This window comes from Carcharhinus amblyrhynchos, chromosome 35 (genome assembly GCF_965287045.1).
Source record: "Carcharhinus amblyrhynchos chromosome 35, sCarAmb.v2.hapA, whole genome shotgun sequence".
Taxonomy (NCBI): Eukaryota; Metazoa; Chordata; class Chondrichthyes; order Carcharhiniformes; family Carcharhinidae; genus Carcharhinus; species Carcharhinus amblyrhynchos.
Window position 1 is genome coordinate 1,684,247 of NC_137358.1, and position 17,309 is coordinate 1,701,555.

The 17,309-nt window shown below is 45.4% G+C and overlaps 1 protein-coding gene across 3 annotated transcripts in view; it reads left to right on the forward strand.

The window, feature by feature from the left end:
- The window catches only part of LOC145361596 (GTP-binding protein 1-like), a 58,914-nt gene that overhangs the window by 12,820 nt on the left and 28,785 nt on the right, over window positions 1-17,309 (forward strand). For 2 of the 3 annotated variants that reach the window (XM_080217444.1, XM_080217443.1), the window contains exons 6-12: window positions 18-132; window positions 912-1,056; window positions 5,733-5,915; window positions 8,244-8,379; window positions 11,088-11,266; window positions 15,541-15,720; window positions 15,944-15,994. In XM_080217444.1, coding sequence (XP_080073570.1) covers window positions 18-132; window positions 912-1,056; window positions 5,733-5,915; window positions 8,244-8,379; window positions 11,088-11,266; window positions 15,541-15,720; window positions 15,944-15,994 — 989 coding nt within the window. The remainder of the gene's footprint in view (window positions 1-17; window positions 133-911; window positions 1,057-5,732; window positions 5,916-8,243; window positions 8,380-11,087; window positions 11,267-15,540; window positions 15,721-15,943; window positions 15,995-17,309) is intronic. The other variant, XM_080217445.1, reaches the window with a different exon arrangement.

The following is a 17,309-nucleotide window of genomic DNA, read 5'->3' on the forward strand; positions in this document are numbered from 1 at the left end:
GTCTCTTTATCAATCAGAAACTCTGAAGTTGTTGCAGAGGCTGTTGAAGTCTCCAGGCTGCAGAAAGATCCCAGTCCTGGTCCAGAACAAGGATGATGTGATTGTAACAGCATCAAACTTCAGCTCTGAAAGGTAACGGCTGCAAGGCCCATTGACCGGCTCATTGAACTTTAGAATAGTTTCCTGCTTTCTGAAAGCATAGAGTCTAGACAGCAGACGACTCTGTGGCTGCCTGGCACTCCTACAACAAGCTTGACAGGGTTGAGCTTTCTGCCAATCCATTCTCTGCTGTGGGTCAGCATGTGTGCGTCTAGTAGGGTGGGGTTATTGGATTTAGGGTTTTGATTTGTCACCTCTTCCTAACTAGTAGCTAGTTACAGTATCCCTTTGATCTCTTATCTCAGCACAGTTAGTAATTGGAATGGGGCGTTCCTGGTGCTTGCTCTGTCAGTTGGGTGGGTGTTGGTTGAGATGGTGCAGCATAATTGAAAGGGTGACTGTTGAAGACAGTGATAGCCTCTTTCTTTATCTGGTAAGGGTCTCCTTTTCTCTGTAGCTCTGAGCCAGGCTATCTAAGGCATGTTGAGCTCACCTTAGGAGCATTTGATGCTGAATCTAAATGGGAGGTGCTTCTTTCAGGCAGCTCTGCTGTGAGACTGGAAGCTTTGGGAAGTTGATCAGTACGAGTTGCTCAGAGGAGTGTTGCACCTTGTTGTCTTGGTGACAGTTTGGAGGAAGGTGTATAAAATAATGATTGCACAGCTCAGCAGACATTCGTTGTCCTAACCAACTCCTGCCCGTCCAATGTCTGTGGTGTTTGCCCTCGACATGTCAGTGAATTCTTCATTTACTGGGAACCTGTTTGTGTTCTCCTGTGTAATCCAGCCCCTTTCCTTTTTCCTTTGCCTCAGGATGTGTCCAATTTTCCAGATCTCCAATGTGACTGGGGAGAACCTGGAATTACTGAAGATGTTCCTGAACCTGCTGTCGCCACGGACAAGTTTCAAAGAGGATGAACCAGCCGAGTTTCAGATTGATGACACTTACTCCGTCCCGGTGAGACCTGGGATCTGAGTGCTACAAAACGGCCTCTGTATTAATCCTGTCTATTAATTGTGCAGAGGGGAATTTGCTGTTACTCCTCTAGTACGTCAATGTGATTTATCAATGCCTGTAGAGTAGTAGCATAAACAAACCAAAATTAATTCCAAGTCATCAACAAAAATATGACTTGGAGATGCCGGCACTGGACTGGGGTGGGCTCAGTAAGAAGTCTCAACACCAGGTTAAAGTCCAACAGGTTTATTTGGCAGCACAAGTTTTCGGAGCGCTGCTCCTTCATCAGGTGACTGATGAAGGGGCAACACTCCAAAAGCTCGTGCTACCGAATAAACTTGTTGGACTTTAACCTGGTATTGAGACTTCTTACTAAACAAAAATGCTATGACAGATACAGGGGCATATTTTAAGAACCCTCTTAAAGGATCACAGGAAGGTGGAGAGGTTTCAAAAAGGAATTGCAGAGTTTGGGGGCAGCTACCAATGATGCATCACTTTGAACAGCCATCATTTCTGTGTGAGCTGAGAACGTGACTGTTCGGACATGGACAGGGCAGTTTGTTGTGTAAGCTTTCTAACAGGAATTCCTGCACAGCGATCAGGAGCTGGAGGCTTTGCCGACCTATTGTTTTTTCCTTGACCTTTTTTTTTCTTGACCTAGTGACACTGAAGTGAAAACATTAATGGGTGTTGTATATGGACCCCCCCCCCCCCCACACCCCGGAACTGTAGTGGTGATGTTGGGAATGGTATTAGAGACACATTCGACGAAGGAACATCTGTAATTATGGGTGACTTCAATCTGCATATGGATTGGGCAGATCAAATTAGTCACAATACTATAAAGGAGGAATTCCTGGAGTCTACACGGGATGGTTTTCTTGGCCATTACGTTGAGGAACTTACTAATGAGCAGGCCATCCTAACCGGGAGAGAAGAATAACTGGCATTCTAGTTGTGAGGGAATCCTTGGGGATGAGAGACCATAATATGATAGAATTCTCCATCAAGATGGAGTGTGATCTAGTTGTTTCTGACTAGGGTCCTGACTCTCAAAGGAAGTCAGGATGGTACGAGGTACACGTTGGCTGTGATGAATTAGGAAATGTTACTTAAAGGAATGATAGTGGATAGGCAATGGGAAACAAACAAAATGTGCATGGGTGATTGTTTATTCCTGTCTGGCCCAAAAGTAAAACTGGGAAGGCGGCTAAACCACAGCTTACAGGGGAAGTTCGAGATGGTATTGCATACAAGCAAAGGGCATACAGCAAAAACAACAGCCCTGGAGATTGAGAGCAGTTTAGAATTCAGCAAAGAAGAACCAAGGAATTGATTTAAGAAAAGGAAACTAGAGTATGGGAGTAAACGTGTGGGGAATATGGAAACCATTAGGTATGTGAGGAGAAAAAGATTGGTGAAGGCAAATGTAGGTCCCTTGCAGTCAGAAAGAGGAGAATTTATAATGAGAAATAAAAAAAATGGCAAATCAACTAAATATATACTTTCATTCTGTCCTCCCATTTAAGAAATGTTGGGGAGCACATGGTTTAGTGAGTGAGAGAAACAGCGGGAAATCGGTATTAATAGAGAAATGGTATTTAGGAAATTGATGGAATTGAAAGCAGATAAATCCCCAGGGTCTGATGATCTACATCTTGAGGAAAGGCCCTAGAAATAGAGGATGAATTGGTGATCATCATCCAAGATTCTATAGACTGGAGCAGTTCCTACAGATTGGCGGATAGTTAATGTAACCCCGCTATTTATAAAGGAAGGTACAGAGAAAACAGGGAATTATAAACCAGTGAGCCTAACGTGAATAGTGGGGAAAATTCTCAACTCCGTTATCAAAGATTTTATAGCAGAGCACTTGGAAAACAGTGCTAGAATCTCTGAGTCAGCATAGATTTACGAAAGGGGAAATCACGCTTAACAAATCTACTGGATGAGGGGGAGCCATTGGACGTGGTTTATTTGGACTTTCAGAAGGCTTTTGACAGTCTCACATAAGAGATTAGTGTGTAAAATTAAAGCGCAAGGGATTTGGGATGGTTTCTTGGGCTGAATAGAAAAGTGGTTGGCAGAGTGGAAACAGTAGAAATAAACGGGTCATTTTCCGAATGGCAGGCAGTGTCTAGTCGGGTACCACAGGGATCAGAGCTGGGACTCCAGCTTTTCACAATTTGTATTAATGATTTTAGATGAGGGAACTAAATGTACTATCTCCAAATTTGCAGATGATAAAGTCATAGAGCAATACAGCATGGAAACAGGCCCTTTGACCCAACGGCACCAATGGTGTCCATGCTGACTGTGGTGTTCTCCCATGTATGGTGCCCTTCCCATAATAGATAACATAGTAACACGTGATACACAGCTCAGTGGGAGATTGAGCTGTGAAGAGGGTGCAGAGCTGTATCAGTGATTTGGACAAGTTAAATGTGTGATCAGATGCATGGCAGATGCAGTATAATGTGGATAAATGAGGTTGCATGCAAGTGCAGCAGGCAGTAAAGAAGATAATGATATGTTGGCCTTCATAGTGAGAGGATTCGAGTACAGGAGCAGGGGTGTTGTTGCAATTATACAGGGTCTTGGTGAGGCCACACCTGGAATGTTGTGTGCAGTGTTGGTTCCTTATCTGAGGAAGGATGTCAGAGTGCAGAGGAGGTTTACCAGGCTGATTCCTGGGATGACAGATCTGTCGTATGAGAGATGAGTCAGTTAGGATTCTATTCACTGGAGTTTAGAAGAGTGAGAGGGAATCTCATAGAAACTTACAAAATTCTAACAGGGTAGCTGCAGGAAGGACATTCCCAGTGGTGGGGGTGTCCAGAATCAGGGGTCATAGTCTAAGGATATGGGGTAAACCTTTTAGGACAGAGATGAGAAGTTTCTTCACCCAGAGAGTGGTCAGCCTGTGGAATTCTGTACCAGAGAAAGCAGATGAGGCCAAAACATTGTATTTTTTCAAGAGTTGGATATAGCAGTTGGAACGAAGGGGATCAAGGATGTTTTTGGGCGGGGGGGGAATGATATCAGGCTATTTGAATTGGATGATCAGCCATGATCATAATGAATGCAGAGCAGGTGCAAAGGGCCAAATGGCCTACTTCTGGTTTCTATGTTTCTATAAATTGGAGCATGTTTCTCCCTATCCCTATTGGATTTATTACTGATGATTTTATAAACAAGCTGTAATTTTGAACTCTCATTTACCTGAGGAACCCTCAGAGCCTGGGGACTGTGTTGGAATTCTCTGACATGTTGGCTTAGGCCAACTCTCCACTGGTCAGTGAAATGATTCCAGTTCTGAAGGCTTTTTATTATTCTTTGGGATATGAGCATTGCTAGCAAGGTCAATGTTTGTTGTCCATCTCCAGTAGTTCTTGCTGGGCCATTTCAGAGGGCCAGTAGAGAGTTAACATTGTTGAGTCTGGAGTTGCGTGTAGGCCAGACCAGGCAAGGACAGCAGATTTCCTTCCCTAAAGGGCACCAGACGGGTCTTTGTGATAATCGATGATAATTGCCATGGTAGCTTTGTTCCAAAAATTAAATTGAATTTAAATTCCACCACCTGCTGTGAGAATTGCCTAGGACACTGGATTTCTAGACTAGGTCCTGAAAAGTTACCAATGTCCCCTGCCTCCAAAGTGCTGGAGTAACAAGATGTGTGGTAGAGAGGGTTGGGGTGGAGCCACTATGTTTGGTGCTGATAAAACAAGTTAACTTGGTGTTAATTAGTGTTCCAGTGCATCAGGGAGTGGAGCCCTAATCAGGGCACTGAGGGAGTGGAGCAGTCAGCAGTCTTCCAGATTATAATGTTCACTCAAGGCCCTGTTCAAGTCAATAAGACACCATGACTTTTCACAATTTAATACTATGACACAAGTTGGTGTAAAAGTAAATTACTGCAGGTGCTGAAATCTGAAACCAAAAGAGAAAATGCTGGAAAATCTCAGCAAGTCTGGTAGCGTCTGTAAGGAGGGAAAAAAGCTGATATTTCGAGTCCAGGCGACCCTTTGTCAAAGCTAAAAGGCACAGAAAGTAGGGGATATTTATACTGCAGGGTGAGGGAATGAAAGATAAGTCATAGCCACAGAAACCAGGGGAAAGGCTGCTAATGGCAGCCCACAGAAAGGTGTAGTTGGTCAAACAGCAGAGAAACTGAAACCAGAGGGTAAACTGTGACTGATGAAGATACATGTAAGGGGAATAAAATAAAGGGAAAGAGTTGGGTGGGAAAGGAAATAAAAGGTAGAGAACTGTTAAATGAAATGAAAATGAAGGGCTAGAGGTGGTGTTTGACTTTCTGGTTGACGTTCTTAACCTGCACGAGGAAAGGAGAAATTAGCTGGTAATCTAAACTCTTTGTTGTCTGGCTGAATACAATTTATGGTGTTTCCCAACATTACAACAGTTTCTCCTCAAAAGGAATTCATTGTGTTCTGAAGCTCTCAGGAATAAAAAATTTGTTTCTTACCCAAATCATCCCTCAAAAGGATAGATCAAAAACTAATGTTTCTGATGGAAATGGACTGCACTCTGACTCTGGTTAATGATACAGCATTGTGGAGTTTTGCTGTGCATGTTTACTTGGTGCTTGAAGATTAAATTATAAAACCTCTCCCCCCCCAACACCTCCCTCCCATTTTGATTTTATTCTGCAGGGTGTTGGAACAGTGGTATCTGGAACCACCCTGAGGGGTCTGATCCGATTAAATGACATATTACTGCTTGGACCTGACCCACTGGGAAACTTCATGCCCATTGCGGTGAAATCAATCCACAGGAAACGAATGCCGGTCCGGGAGGTTCGAGGCGGCCAGACTGCGTCCTTCGCTCTGAAGAAGGTAAACACGCTCACTCCACACACACACACACACACACACAAACACCCAACACACAGGCTGTGTGCACGTGAGAAAAGTATATATATTAAATCCCATGTCAGTTTTGTTAGTGGCTCCTGATCTGTGTGGAAGAGCAGCACCGTGGAACTCTGTCCATTACATTTCCCAATACAGAATCACGCCTGATTCTGAGCGGTCCATACGTAGAGAGAATAGAAGGTGTGAATAGCCAAATGGCAGAGCAGCTGAAATGAAAGGGTAAGCTTCCTCATCACCTCTTCCTCATCACTCACCTGATGGAGTGGTGCTGTGAAAGCTTGCACTACCAGCTAAACCAGTTGGACTTTAATTTGGTGTTGTGAGCTTCTTACTGACCCTAGTTCAACATACAAACCATAGAAATTCTACAGTGCAGGAGGAGGCCATTCAGCCCATTGAGTCTGCACTGACAAGCATCCCATCTAAGCCTTATCCCCATACTCCCAAATAATTACCCCACTAGTCCCTCTAACCTATGACCCTGGGACACTAAGGGGTAATTTAGCATGGCCAATCCACCGAACCTACACGTTTTTGGAGTCTGGGAGGAAACTGCAAGAACATGCAAACGCAGACATCACGTCCTAAGCATAATCCTTTCGTGATTATCTAGTTTCCCCTCAATCGTCCATTCACAGGTGATCTTATTGAAACACAAGGCTCTGAGGGAACTTGATAAAATGGATACCAGGAAGATACTTCCTCTTGTTGGGGAGATTAGAAATAAGGGTACAGGTTTTAAAATTGAGGTCTATCATTTAAGGCAAGTGAAATTTTTCTGAGGGTGATGGACACCTGGAATTTGCTTCCCCAGGAAGTATTGGAGGCTGAGACAGAATTAGATTTCTGATCAGGGAGTTCTGGTTTATGGGGAGCAAACAGGGGCTGGGCAGTGGGGGAAAGGAGATGAGACCACAACCAGATAGTCATGATCTTATTGAATGGTGAACAGGTTTGAAAGACTGAATGCTATGTTCATGTTCTATTTACCTCAACCACTCCGTGCTATTGACCTTTACATTCTCACCACTCTGAAGAGGTTTCTCCCGTATTGGGTTTATTAGTCATAATCTGGGCGGTATGGCGGTTAGCACTGCTACTTCAAGCACCAGAGACCCAAATTTAATTCCTGGCTTGGGTTACTGTCTGTGTGGAGTTTGCACGTTCTCCCCCCTTGTCTGTGTGGCTTTCCTCCCACATTCTGAAAGATGTGCTGCTTAGGGTGCATTGACCCGAACAGACACCAGATTGTGGCGACTAGGGGAATTTCACAGTAACTTCATTGCAGTGTTAATGTAAGCCTTACTTATGACTAATAAGTAAACTACTTTTTGAGCTCTGCTGCAAATGGAAACTCTTGCCCTATCGAACTGTTTCCATAATTTCAAAGACACTGAATTAGATATCTAGGCGGCACAGTGGTTAGCACTGCTGCCTCACAGCTCCGGGGACCTGGATTCAATTCCCAGCTTGGGATACTGTCTGTGTGGAGCCTGCACATTCTCTCTGTGTCTGCGTGGGTTTCCTCCAATTATGGGAGGAAACTGAGCACCCGAACAATGTGCTGGCTAGGTGGATTGGCAATGCTAAATTGCCCCTTAGTGTCAGGAGGATTAGTAGGGTAAATATGAGATTATGGGGATAGGGCCAGAATTGTTCTTCTGCACAGTAGGGATTCTAAGATGCTATCCTCAGAGCCGCAGCCTGCTTATCCTTTCCTGATAGTGATAACCTCTCAGTTCTGGCATCATCATTGTTAATCAGTGGATAACTGTGATACTGAGACCCACGTTCAATCCCAGCTCCTTGCTGACCTCCCGAGGCCTCGGTCAGAGGGAGCTACTGGCCAGGCTTGCTACTCTTTTGTTTTAATAATTCACAGGCGATGACTTCACATAAACGTTTGGGAGGGAAACTTTGCCAAAGAGAAAATGTAGATGGAAAGAAGTTACCCACGTGAGAGGCAGATATCTGAGGACATAGACTGAGGGTTAACAGGGGAAACTTAAACGTGTTTACAGTTATTAGATCAAAGGAAGTTTCTCACGTAGCTAATGGGGAAAGTATTTGCAAATTTTAAAAGGAGATTGCAAACATTCTCCTCCTGAGCTGCAACCTGATCATCCTGGTAGATTCTTGTTCTGAACATCTATTATCCACATGTCTAACTCACGGAGATTGTTTGTTTGTATTTTAAAAGCATTGAAACAACTCTTTACGGATCTGTGTGTCCTTTAACAAAAGCATAGCTGCTTTACAGTCTAATCTCCCCTTTCCCCCACCCTCCAGATCAAACGTTCTTCCATCAGAAAGGGCATGGTGATGGTCTCTCCGAAACTCAATCCTCAGGCGTCCTGGGAGTTCGAGGGAGAAATCCTCGTGCTGCACCATCCGACAACAATCAGCCCTCGTTACCAGGCCATGGGTAAGCACACTGGAGGTGGAATTTGCTGTGCAGGAGTGCACCACCACCTGTGGAACTGGAGAAATGTTACAGGAGGCCAATCAGCCCATCTTGTCTGTGCCAGCCCAAAGACACCCAGGTGCCTTTTCTAATCCCACCTTCCTGCACCCGGCTCATAGCCCTGTAGCTCACAGACTCAAGGTGCAGATCCAGGTGCTTTTTAAAGGAGTTTAGGGTCTCTGCCTCCATCACCAACCTGGGTAGTGAATTCCAGATACCCAACACCCTCTGCGTAAAAAGTTCTTCCTCATGTCCCCTCTACACCGACTGCTACTTATCCTGAATCTATGTCCCCTGGCTCTGGAATTCTCCACCAAGGGTAATAGTTTTATTCTGTCCACACACTCTCCTCAATTCAGAACACTTCTATCAAATCACCCCTCAGCTGCCTTTGTTCCAAGGAAGGTAACCTTAATGTCTGTGCTTCTCCTGGACTACACCATCTACATCATCCCTTTCCTTAGTAAACAGGGAGGCAAAATATTCATTTAAAACCCCTTCCCACAGCCTCTGCATCTGCACACAAGTTCTCCTCTTCTTATTTGGTAGGTCCTACATTTTCTTTAACCTTTTATCATTAATATATTAGGAAGATGCCTTTGAGTTTCCTTTGCTTGCTAATCATTTTTTCATGCTGTCTCTTTGATTTCCTTATTTCTCTTTTTGCTTCATCTGTGCGCTCCCTGAGTTTGTCTCGGCTATCTGCAGTGCTCAGTTCCTGGTGCCTATCGTACACTTTCTTTTTCGATTTGACTTTTCCCTGTATTCCTCTGGACAACCCAGAAGGAGGTGTGGTCTAGATTTGGCAGCTACCACTCTTATTTCTTTGAAAGGGACGTGTCCACTTTGTACATTTAGGATCTGACTTTTTGATGCTTCCCACTGATTCTAGCAAATAAGTGAACCTTTTCTGTACCAAACTCCCGTAAGTTCCACGTGATTGGGGGGGAGTTAACAATTCCGTTTCAGCTTGACTTGGTGAGAGGGGTTGGCTCAGGCCTCACTCCAGGGACTTGAGCCATAATCGAGGCTGACGCACCCTCGTGCAGTACTGAGGGAGTGCTGCACTGCTGAAGGTACTGGTGTTTTGATGAGACATTTAACTGTGGCTCCATCTGCTCTTTAGAGTGGATGTGAAAAGTCGCAGGGCATTTGAAGATGAACCGGGAGGGTTGTCCCTTGTGTTCTGTCCAATATTTATTTCTTGTCTGGTGTCACTCCCTTTTAAAAATAAAACCAAATCTGGTCATTTCCCCTTTGCTGTTTGTGGCAGCTTACTCTGATCAAACTGACTGAAGTATTTCCTCATTACAACAATGACTACTCCACAAAGTGTACTTGATTGGCTGTAAAATGCTTTGAGACGTCATGATGGGGTAACCAAGAAGGTAGATGAGTGCAGTGCAGTTGAAGTTGCCTACATGGACTTTAGCAAAGCCTTTGACAAGGTACCCATGTGGTAGGTTGTTGCATAAGATTAAATATCACAGCATTTAGGGTGAGATAGCCAAGTGGATCCAATATTGAATTAAGGGCAGAGGATTGTTTTTCAAACTGGAGGTCTGTGACCAGTGCTGTGCTTCAGAGATCGATGATGGTCCACTGTTATTTGTCATTTACATTAGTGATTTGGATGAGAATTTAGAAGGCATGGTTAGTAAATTTGCAGATGACACCAAGATTTGTGTCATAATGGACAGTGAAGAAGGTTATTGAGGATTGCAGTGAGATTTTGATCAGTTGGGCCAGGGCGCTGATGAATGGCAGATGGGGTTTAATTTAGATGAATGTGAGGTGATGTGTTTTACTAGATTGAACTAGGGCAGGACTTACTCAGTAAATAGGGCATTGGTGAGAGTTATAGAACAAAGAGATCTAGGGGTACATGTTCATAGCTCCTTGAAAGTGGAATCACAGGTGGACAGAGTGGTGAAGAAGAAATTCAGCATGCTTGGTTTCATTGGTCAGAACATTGAATACAGGAGTTGGAACGTCTTGTTCAAACTGTACAAGGCATTGGTAAGGCCACACTTGGAATACTGTGTACAGTTCTGGTCACCCTATTATAGAGAGGATATTATTAAACTAGAAAGAGCGCAGGAATGATGAACTTGGATGCTGCTGGGACTTGATTGTTTGAGTTATAAGGAGAAGTTCGATAGACTGGGACTTTTTTCCCTGAAGTGTAGGAGGCTGAGGGGTGATTTTATAGAGGTCTATAAAATAATGAGGGGCATAGATCAGCTAGATAGTCCATATCTTTTCCCAAAGGTAGAGGAGTCTAAAACTAAAGGGCATAGGTTTAAGTGAGAGGAGAGAGCTACAAAAGGGGTCCAGAGGGGCATTTTTTTCTTGGAGGGTGGTGAGTGTCTGGAACAAGCTGCCAGAGGTGGTGGTAGAGGCAGGTACAATTTTGTCTTTTAAGAACATTTAGACAATTACGTGGGCAAGATAGAGGGATATGGGCCCAACTTAATGATTAAAATTGGGTGGCATGGACAAGTTGGGCTGAAGGGCCTGTTTCCATGCTGTAAACCTCTGACTGAGGTTGTGGAAGGTGCTGTCGAAATGCAAGTCTTTGTAAATTCTGTCCCTCCTGGGTGAATCTGTCAGCAGTTTCATTGTGAACATTTTGTCCATTTGCTTATTTAAGTCCTCCTATCCTACAGTGCACTGTGGCAGCATCCGTCAGACAGCCACCATTCTGTCCATGAGCAAGGACTGCCTGAGGACAGGTGACAAGGCCACTGTCCACTTCCGCTTCATCAAAACCCCAGAGTACCTACACGCCGATCAGCGCCTTGTCTTCAGAGAAGGCCGGACCAAAGCCGTGGGGACGATAACCAAGGTAAAAGGGGGACAAAGTTGGGTTTGGGCCACATAGTCGTACGGCGCAGAAGAGGCTCTTTGGCACATTGTCTGCACTGACACATTAGAACAAAGAACATCCCAGCACGGGAAACAGGCCCTTCGGCCCAACGAGCCCGCGCCACCGCATCTTCCTTCACCTACCCTGCCCTGTGTGTATGTGAGTGGAACCCCTAATGTAGCCAGATTCAGGGGCGAATAGTGTCAATTTGGTACACCAGTCAGCCTAAGAGCACATCTTTGGGGTGTGGGAGGAAACCGGAGCGCCCGGAGGAAACCCACGCAACCACAGGGAGAATGCGCAAACTCCCACAGACACAGGCCCAAATCCATATATCTGCACAGCTAGCACTGATAGTCACTGAGCTGTTGTGGCGCCCGTCTGCTGGTCCAGGATTAAGCACACACAACGACACGAAGTACTAGGCCACTCCCGGAACCTCCAAGAGCAGCCCACGCACGACCCACCGTGTGCATGCCCCTCGTTTGACAACAAGGTGGACCGACACCTGTGGAATAAAAAGACAAAACATTAACATGTAATACTACATTTCCGGTGTCGTCCCGAGGTTCTGACCCTATTTAATACCCTCTACTATAATCCTCCATCCTTGTTTCGCTCATGTGTCTATCTAAGTAAACCTTAAACAAGTCCAACGTGCCTGCCTCCACCACCCTACTCAGTAGCGCGATCCATACCTCCACGACCCTCTGCGTGAAAAACCTTCCTCTCGTATCCAAATTATACTTCTCCCCCCTCACCCTTAGATCGTGACCTCTCGTAATTGTCCCCAATCTAGGGAAAAGCCTACCACTGTTGACTCTCTATTTCCTTCAGTATTTTATACACCTCTATCATATCCCCCCTTAATCTCTGTCTTTCTAAGGAGAAGAGCCCCAGTTTCTCCAACCTTTCCTCGTAACTCAGTCCTTCCATGCCATCCTGGTAAACCTCCTCTGCACCCTCTCCAGGGTCTCCACGTCCTTCCGGTAGTAAGGTGACTAGAACTGGACGCAGTACTCCAAATGCGGTCTCACCAACGTCCTGTACAACTGAAGCATTAGACGGCAGCTCTTATACTCTATACCCCTTCCTATAAAGGCTGGTATTCCATAAGCTTTATTCACAATCTTCTCTACTTGTGTTGACACCTTCAGAGACTTGTGCACCTGCACTCCTAGGTCCCTCTGTATTTCTATACTCTTAATCGGTCTACCTTTTATTACGTAACTCCTCCCTGCATTATTCCTTCCAAAATGCATCACCTCGCATTTGTCAGGATTAAATTCTATCTGCCCAATATACCAACCTATCTATATCCTGCTGTGTCACCTGACAGTCGTCCTCGGTATCTGCCAATCCTGCCATCTTGATGTCATCCGCAAACTTGCTGATCACACCGTGTACGCCCTCTTCCAAGTCGTTTATATACACTACAAAGAGGAGAGGTCCCAGTACTGAGCCCTGCGGCACACCACTGGTGACCGACCTCCAGCCAGAAAAGGACCCTTCGACAACTACTCTGTCTCCTATTGCCCAGCCAGTTTTCGATCCACCTAGCTACCTGTCCTTGTATCCCATGTGCCTTAACCTTTTCTACCAGCCTACCGTGAGGGACTTTGTCAAACGCCTTACTGAAATCCATATAGATGACATCAACGGCTCGCCCATCGTCAACCGTTTTTGTCACCCCCTCGAAGAATTCCACCAGATTCGTAAGGCAAGACTTCCCCCGAACAAAGCCATGTTGCGTATCCCTAATCAGATCGCAACGCTCCAAATGCTCATACATCCTATCCCTAAGAATTTTTTCCAATAATTTTCCTACCACCGATGTCAAACTCATGGGTGTATAATTACCAGGGTTATCCCTACTACCCTTTTTAAACAGCGGTACCACATTAGCTACCCTCCGGTCCTCTGGGACCTCACCTGTGTCCAAAGAAGAGACAAAGATTTGCGTCAGAGGCCCCGCAATTTCATCTTTCACCTCCCTAAGCAGCCTGGGATAAATACCATCAGGCCCCGGAGCTTTATCTGTTTTTATGCTACCTAAAAACCTTAGCACTTCCTCCCTCGTAATGGATATTTCCTTCCACTGATCTGCATCTCCCTCCAAGACATTACAAGACACCAAACCCCTCTCCTTCGTGAATACCGACGCAAAGTATTCATTCAGGATCTCCCCCATTCCCTCAGACTCTAAGCACAGTTCCCCTCCTTTGTCCCTAAGAGGACCAATTTTCCCTCTAACCACTCTCTTGCTCCTAATACAAGAGTAAAATGCTTTTGGATTTTCCTTAATCCTATCAGCCAACACCATTTCGTGCCCTCTTTTTGCCCTTCTAACTCCCCTTTTTAGCTCCCTCCTACTCTCTCTATATTCTTCCAGCGCACTCTCCGTTCCCAGTTGTTTCGACCTAACATATGCCTCCCTCTTCTTCCTGACCAAGTCATCAATACCCCCTGTAATCCACGGCTCTCTAATCCTGCCTTTCCCATCCTTCCTCTTTACTGGCACATGCCTTTCCTGCAACGTTATCAGTTTGCCCTTCAAAGCCTCCCACTTACCAACCGTGGACTTGCCAGCTAACAACCCCTCCCAATCAGTGTCCTTCAGCTCCCTCCTAATCCGGCTATAACTTGCCTTCCCCCAGTTCAGCACCCTCCCCTTCGGATGGCACTCATCCCTTTCCATTTTTATCCTAAAGTAGACGGACTTGTGGTCACTGTTAGCCACATGTTCGCCTACCTCAACCACATGCCCCGGCTCATTTCCCAACACTAAATCCAGTATAGCCCCCTCCCTAGTCGGGCTAGTTACGTACTGCTCCAGGGACCCTTCCAACACACGTTTTACAAACTCCTCTCCCTCTGTACCCTCAGCTCTAGGCACCTTCCAATCCACTCCAGGAAGATTAAAGTTACCCACTACAACCACCTTATTCTTTCTGCACCTATCTAAAATGCCTCTGCAAATACCTTCCTCCACTGACCTCAGGCTGTTGGGTGGCCTATAGTATACCCCTAGCATCGTAATCTCTCCCTTTTTATTCCTCAACTCCACCCACAGCGACTCAATCCCTAACTCTTCCATATTGTCCTCCCTCTGCACTGCTGTGATGTGCTCCTTTACTAACAACGCCACCCCACCACCTCTCTTCAACCCTCCTCTGTCACACCTAAAACACTTATACCCAGGAACATTCAGCTGCCAGTCCTGACCTTCACGTAACCACGTCTCCGTTACTGCCACCACATCTAAATTCCTCACAAACATCAAGGCCCTAAGCTCGTCTGTCTTACCCGTCACACTCCTCGCATTGAAACAGACGCAGTCCAACCCACCAGTGCTACTCAGAACCTCCTTCCCCCTGATAATTTTCCGTTCACCCAAACCTACCCTATCACCCAACTCACTCCCGACCCCAGTGTCTAATGAGCTATCAGTCACATCCCCCCCACCACCATTAGTTTAAACCCTGCCTAAACACTCCAGCTAACCTCCCTGCTAAGACATTTGTCCCCCTCCCATTCAAATTTTCCCCATCCCTCCTATACAGTTGCCCTTCTGTCACAAATACCTCCCAGTGATCTACAAAAGTAAAGCCCTCTACCTTGCACCAATCCCTCAACCATGCATTCAGCTGCATGATCTCGTTATTCCTAGCCCTGCTGGTACTAGGCAGCAGCCCAGAGAATGCCACCCTGGAGGTCCTGCTCTTCAGTTTGGACCCCAACTCCCTAAATTGCCTATGTACATCTGCCCTATTCCGCCTTCCTACGTCCCTCTCCCCTGCGTGTATTATTACCTCTGCCTGGGTCCCCTCCCCTTTCAAAATTCCCTCTATCCTTTCTGTTACGTCCTGTACCCCTGCTCCAGGGAGGCAGACCACCATCCTGGAGTCACGCCTCTGCCCACAGAACCTCCTGTATTGTGACATGGTGCTACACCAGAGATGCCATTTAATCCAACTGTCCCAGCTGTGGAATAGTTGTCTGCATTTTGCTATTTCAAATAGCTTGCGTCTTAAAATCTGGATAGTTCAACCATTAATTCAGTGACCTGCTGAGAGAATGGGGTAAAATATCACTGGGTGTGTGTGTGTTATTTGGTTGAGCTGGAGTCTGAGTTACTGGTGGTAGATTTTGCACAGCAGTACAGGTCCTGGGGAAATGGGGAAAGCAGCAATAGATCGGCCACTGGGAAATGTTCTAATTGACCGTTTGCTCGGGTTTCTCTTGCAAACCAGTTAATCCAGACCACAAATACATCACCATCCAACACCAAACCGCTCCAGCTGAAGATGCAGTCGACAAAGAAGGGAGCCCTGGTGAAGAAGGAAGAGGTGCCAGCAGCGACTAGTTCGACCCTTGAGGAGGGTCCATCTTTGGGACAAACAGCAGCTGTGCACACACTGAGCCAAACACAGGTAGGTCAGGGTGTGTCAAAGCGCTTTCTTTGTACCAAACTGTACGGTCAATGGTGATAGAAGCTTGAAGCTTGCCGCATGCTTGCCTCTGACCCAGAGGATGTGTTGTCATGGTACTGGTGTCGAAGGGGAGTGTTACAGGTTTAGATCTTCAGCTATCTTGTCTGCTCATGTTGTCTCTGTCTCTCTTTTTGCTCTCTCTTTCTCGCTGCACGCTTTGCAGATGCCTTCAGAGGAGGATAAACAGAATCGAGATGTTAATAAGGAGAACAAGGTAGCTGCTTGGATTCATTTGTTCTGTGTCATTAGGGCTGCAGTTTCTCAATTGGGGAATGTGCATTGCCAAAGACCAAGGTTAATATTGGTTTGAGCTGCAGCATGAGAGGGGAATCTGGTTACGATTAATGGGGTGAATGAGACCAAAAGGTAAATGAACAGTGGGAAACATTCAAAGAAGCAATTCAAAATATTCATGAAAAGGACATTCCATCGAAAAACCAAAGCTTTAACCAGAAAGCCCTGACACGTGCCTCACTCAGGAAGGTAAAGATAGTATTACATTACAAGAGACATGCAATGTTGCACAAAAAATCTTAACTGAGGGTGGGGAGCGTTTCAGAACCAACAAAAGGCATCAAAAAGTTGATAAAATGGAAAAAAAATTGAATTTGGGAGTAAACTTGCCAGAAAAATAGAGACAGGTTGTAAGAGTGTTTTTCAGCCTATTAAAAAGAAAGAGAGTAGCTAAAGTAAATCTTGGTCCTCGAGAAGCAGAAACAGCAGAAATTATCATGGGGAATGAGGAAATGGCAGAGGCATCAAACAAATATTTTGTCTATCTTCACAGTAGAAGACACAAGTTCCCTACCAGAAACAAATCTTCAGGTTAAAGGGACCGAGAAAATTAATGTCAAAGATAAAGTATTGGAGAAACTTAATGATTAAAATTCAACAAACCGCCTGGACCTGCTGGTCCAGACCCTAGGGGTTTAAGAGAGACCAGCTATAAAGGTAGTGGATGTACTAGCTATGATTTTCCAAAATTTAATTGATTCAGGAATGGTCCCATTTATTGTTTTCATTCATGGGGTGTGGGCGTCACTGGCTAGGCCAGCATTTGTTGTCCATCTCTAATTGCCCCTGAACTGAGTAGCTTGCTAGGCCATTTCAGAGGGTAGATGAGAGTCAGCCACATTGTTGTGGATCAGCATTGGGTTCTTGATTATTTGCCAAGCCCCCAACATATTGGCTGAAGAGGGAGTAATGTATCTTAAGTTTCACAATGATATCAGGCTAGATGGAAAAGATAAGCAGTGAGGTCATGGGCAGCAAAGAGATATAGACAGGCTAGGCAAGTGAGTAACAAGGCAGTGGGGAAAATGTGAAGTTATTCACTGGTTGTAAGAATTTAAAGGTGAAACTTGTATTGATTAAAGATTTGAGTGTGCTGGTACAAGAAATGTGGAAAGTTGGCATGTAGGTGCAGCAAGCAATTAGGAAGGCAAATGGCATTTTGGCCTTTGTTGCAAAGAGTACAAGAATAGCTACAAGTTGCAGAGATGCTGGCATTGGACTGGGGTAAGCACAGT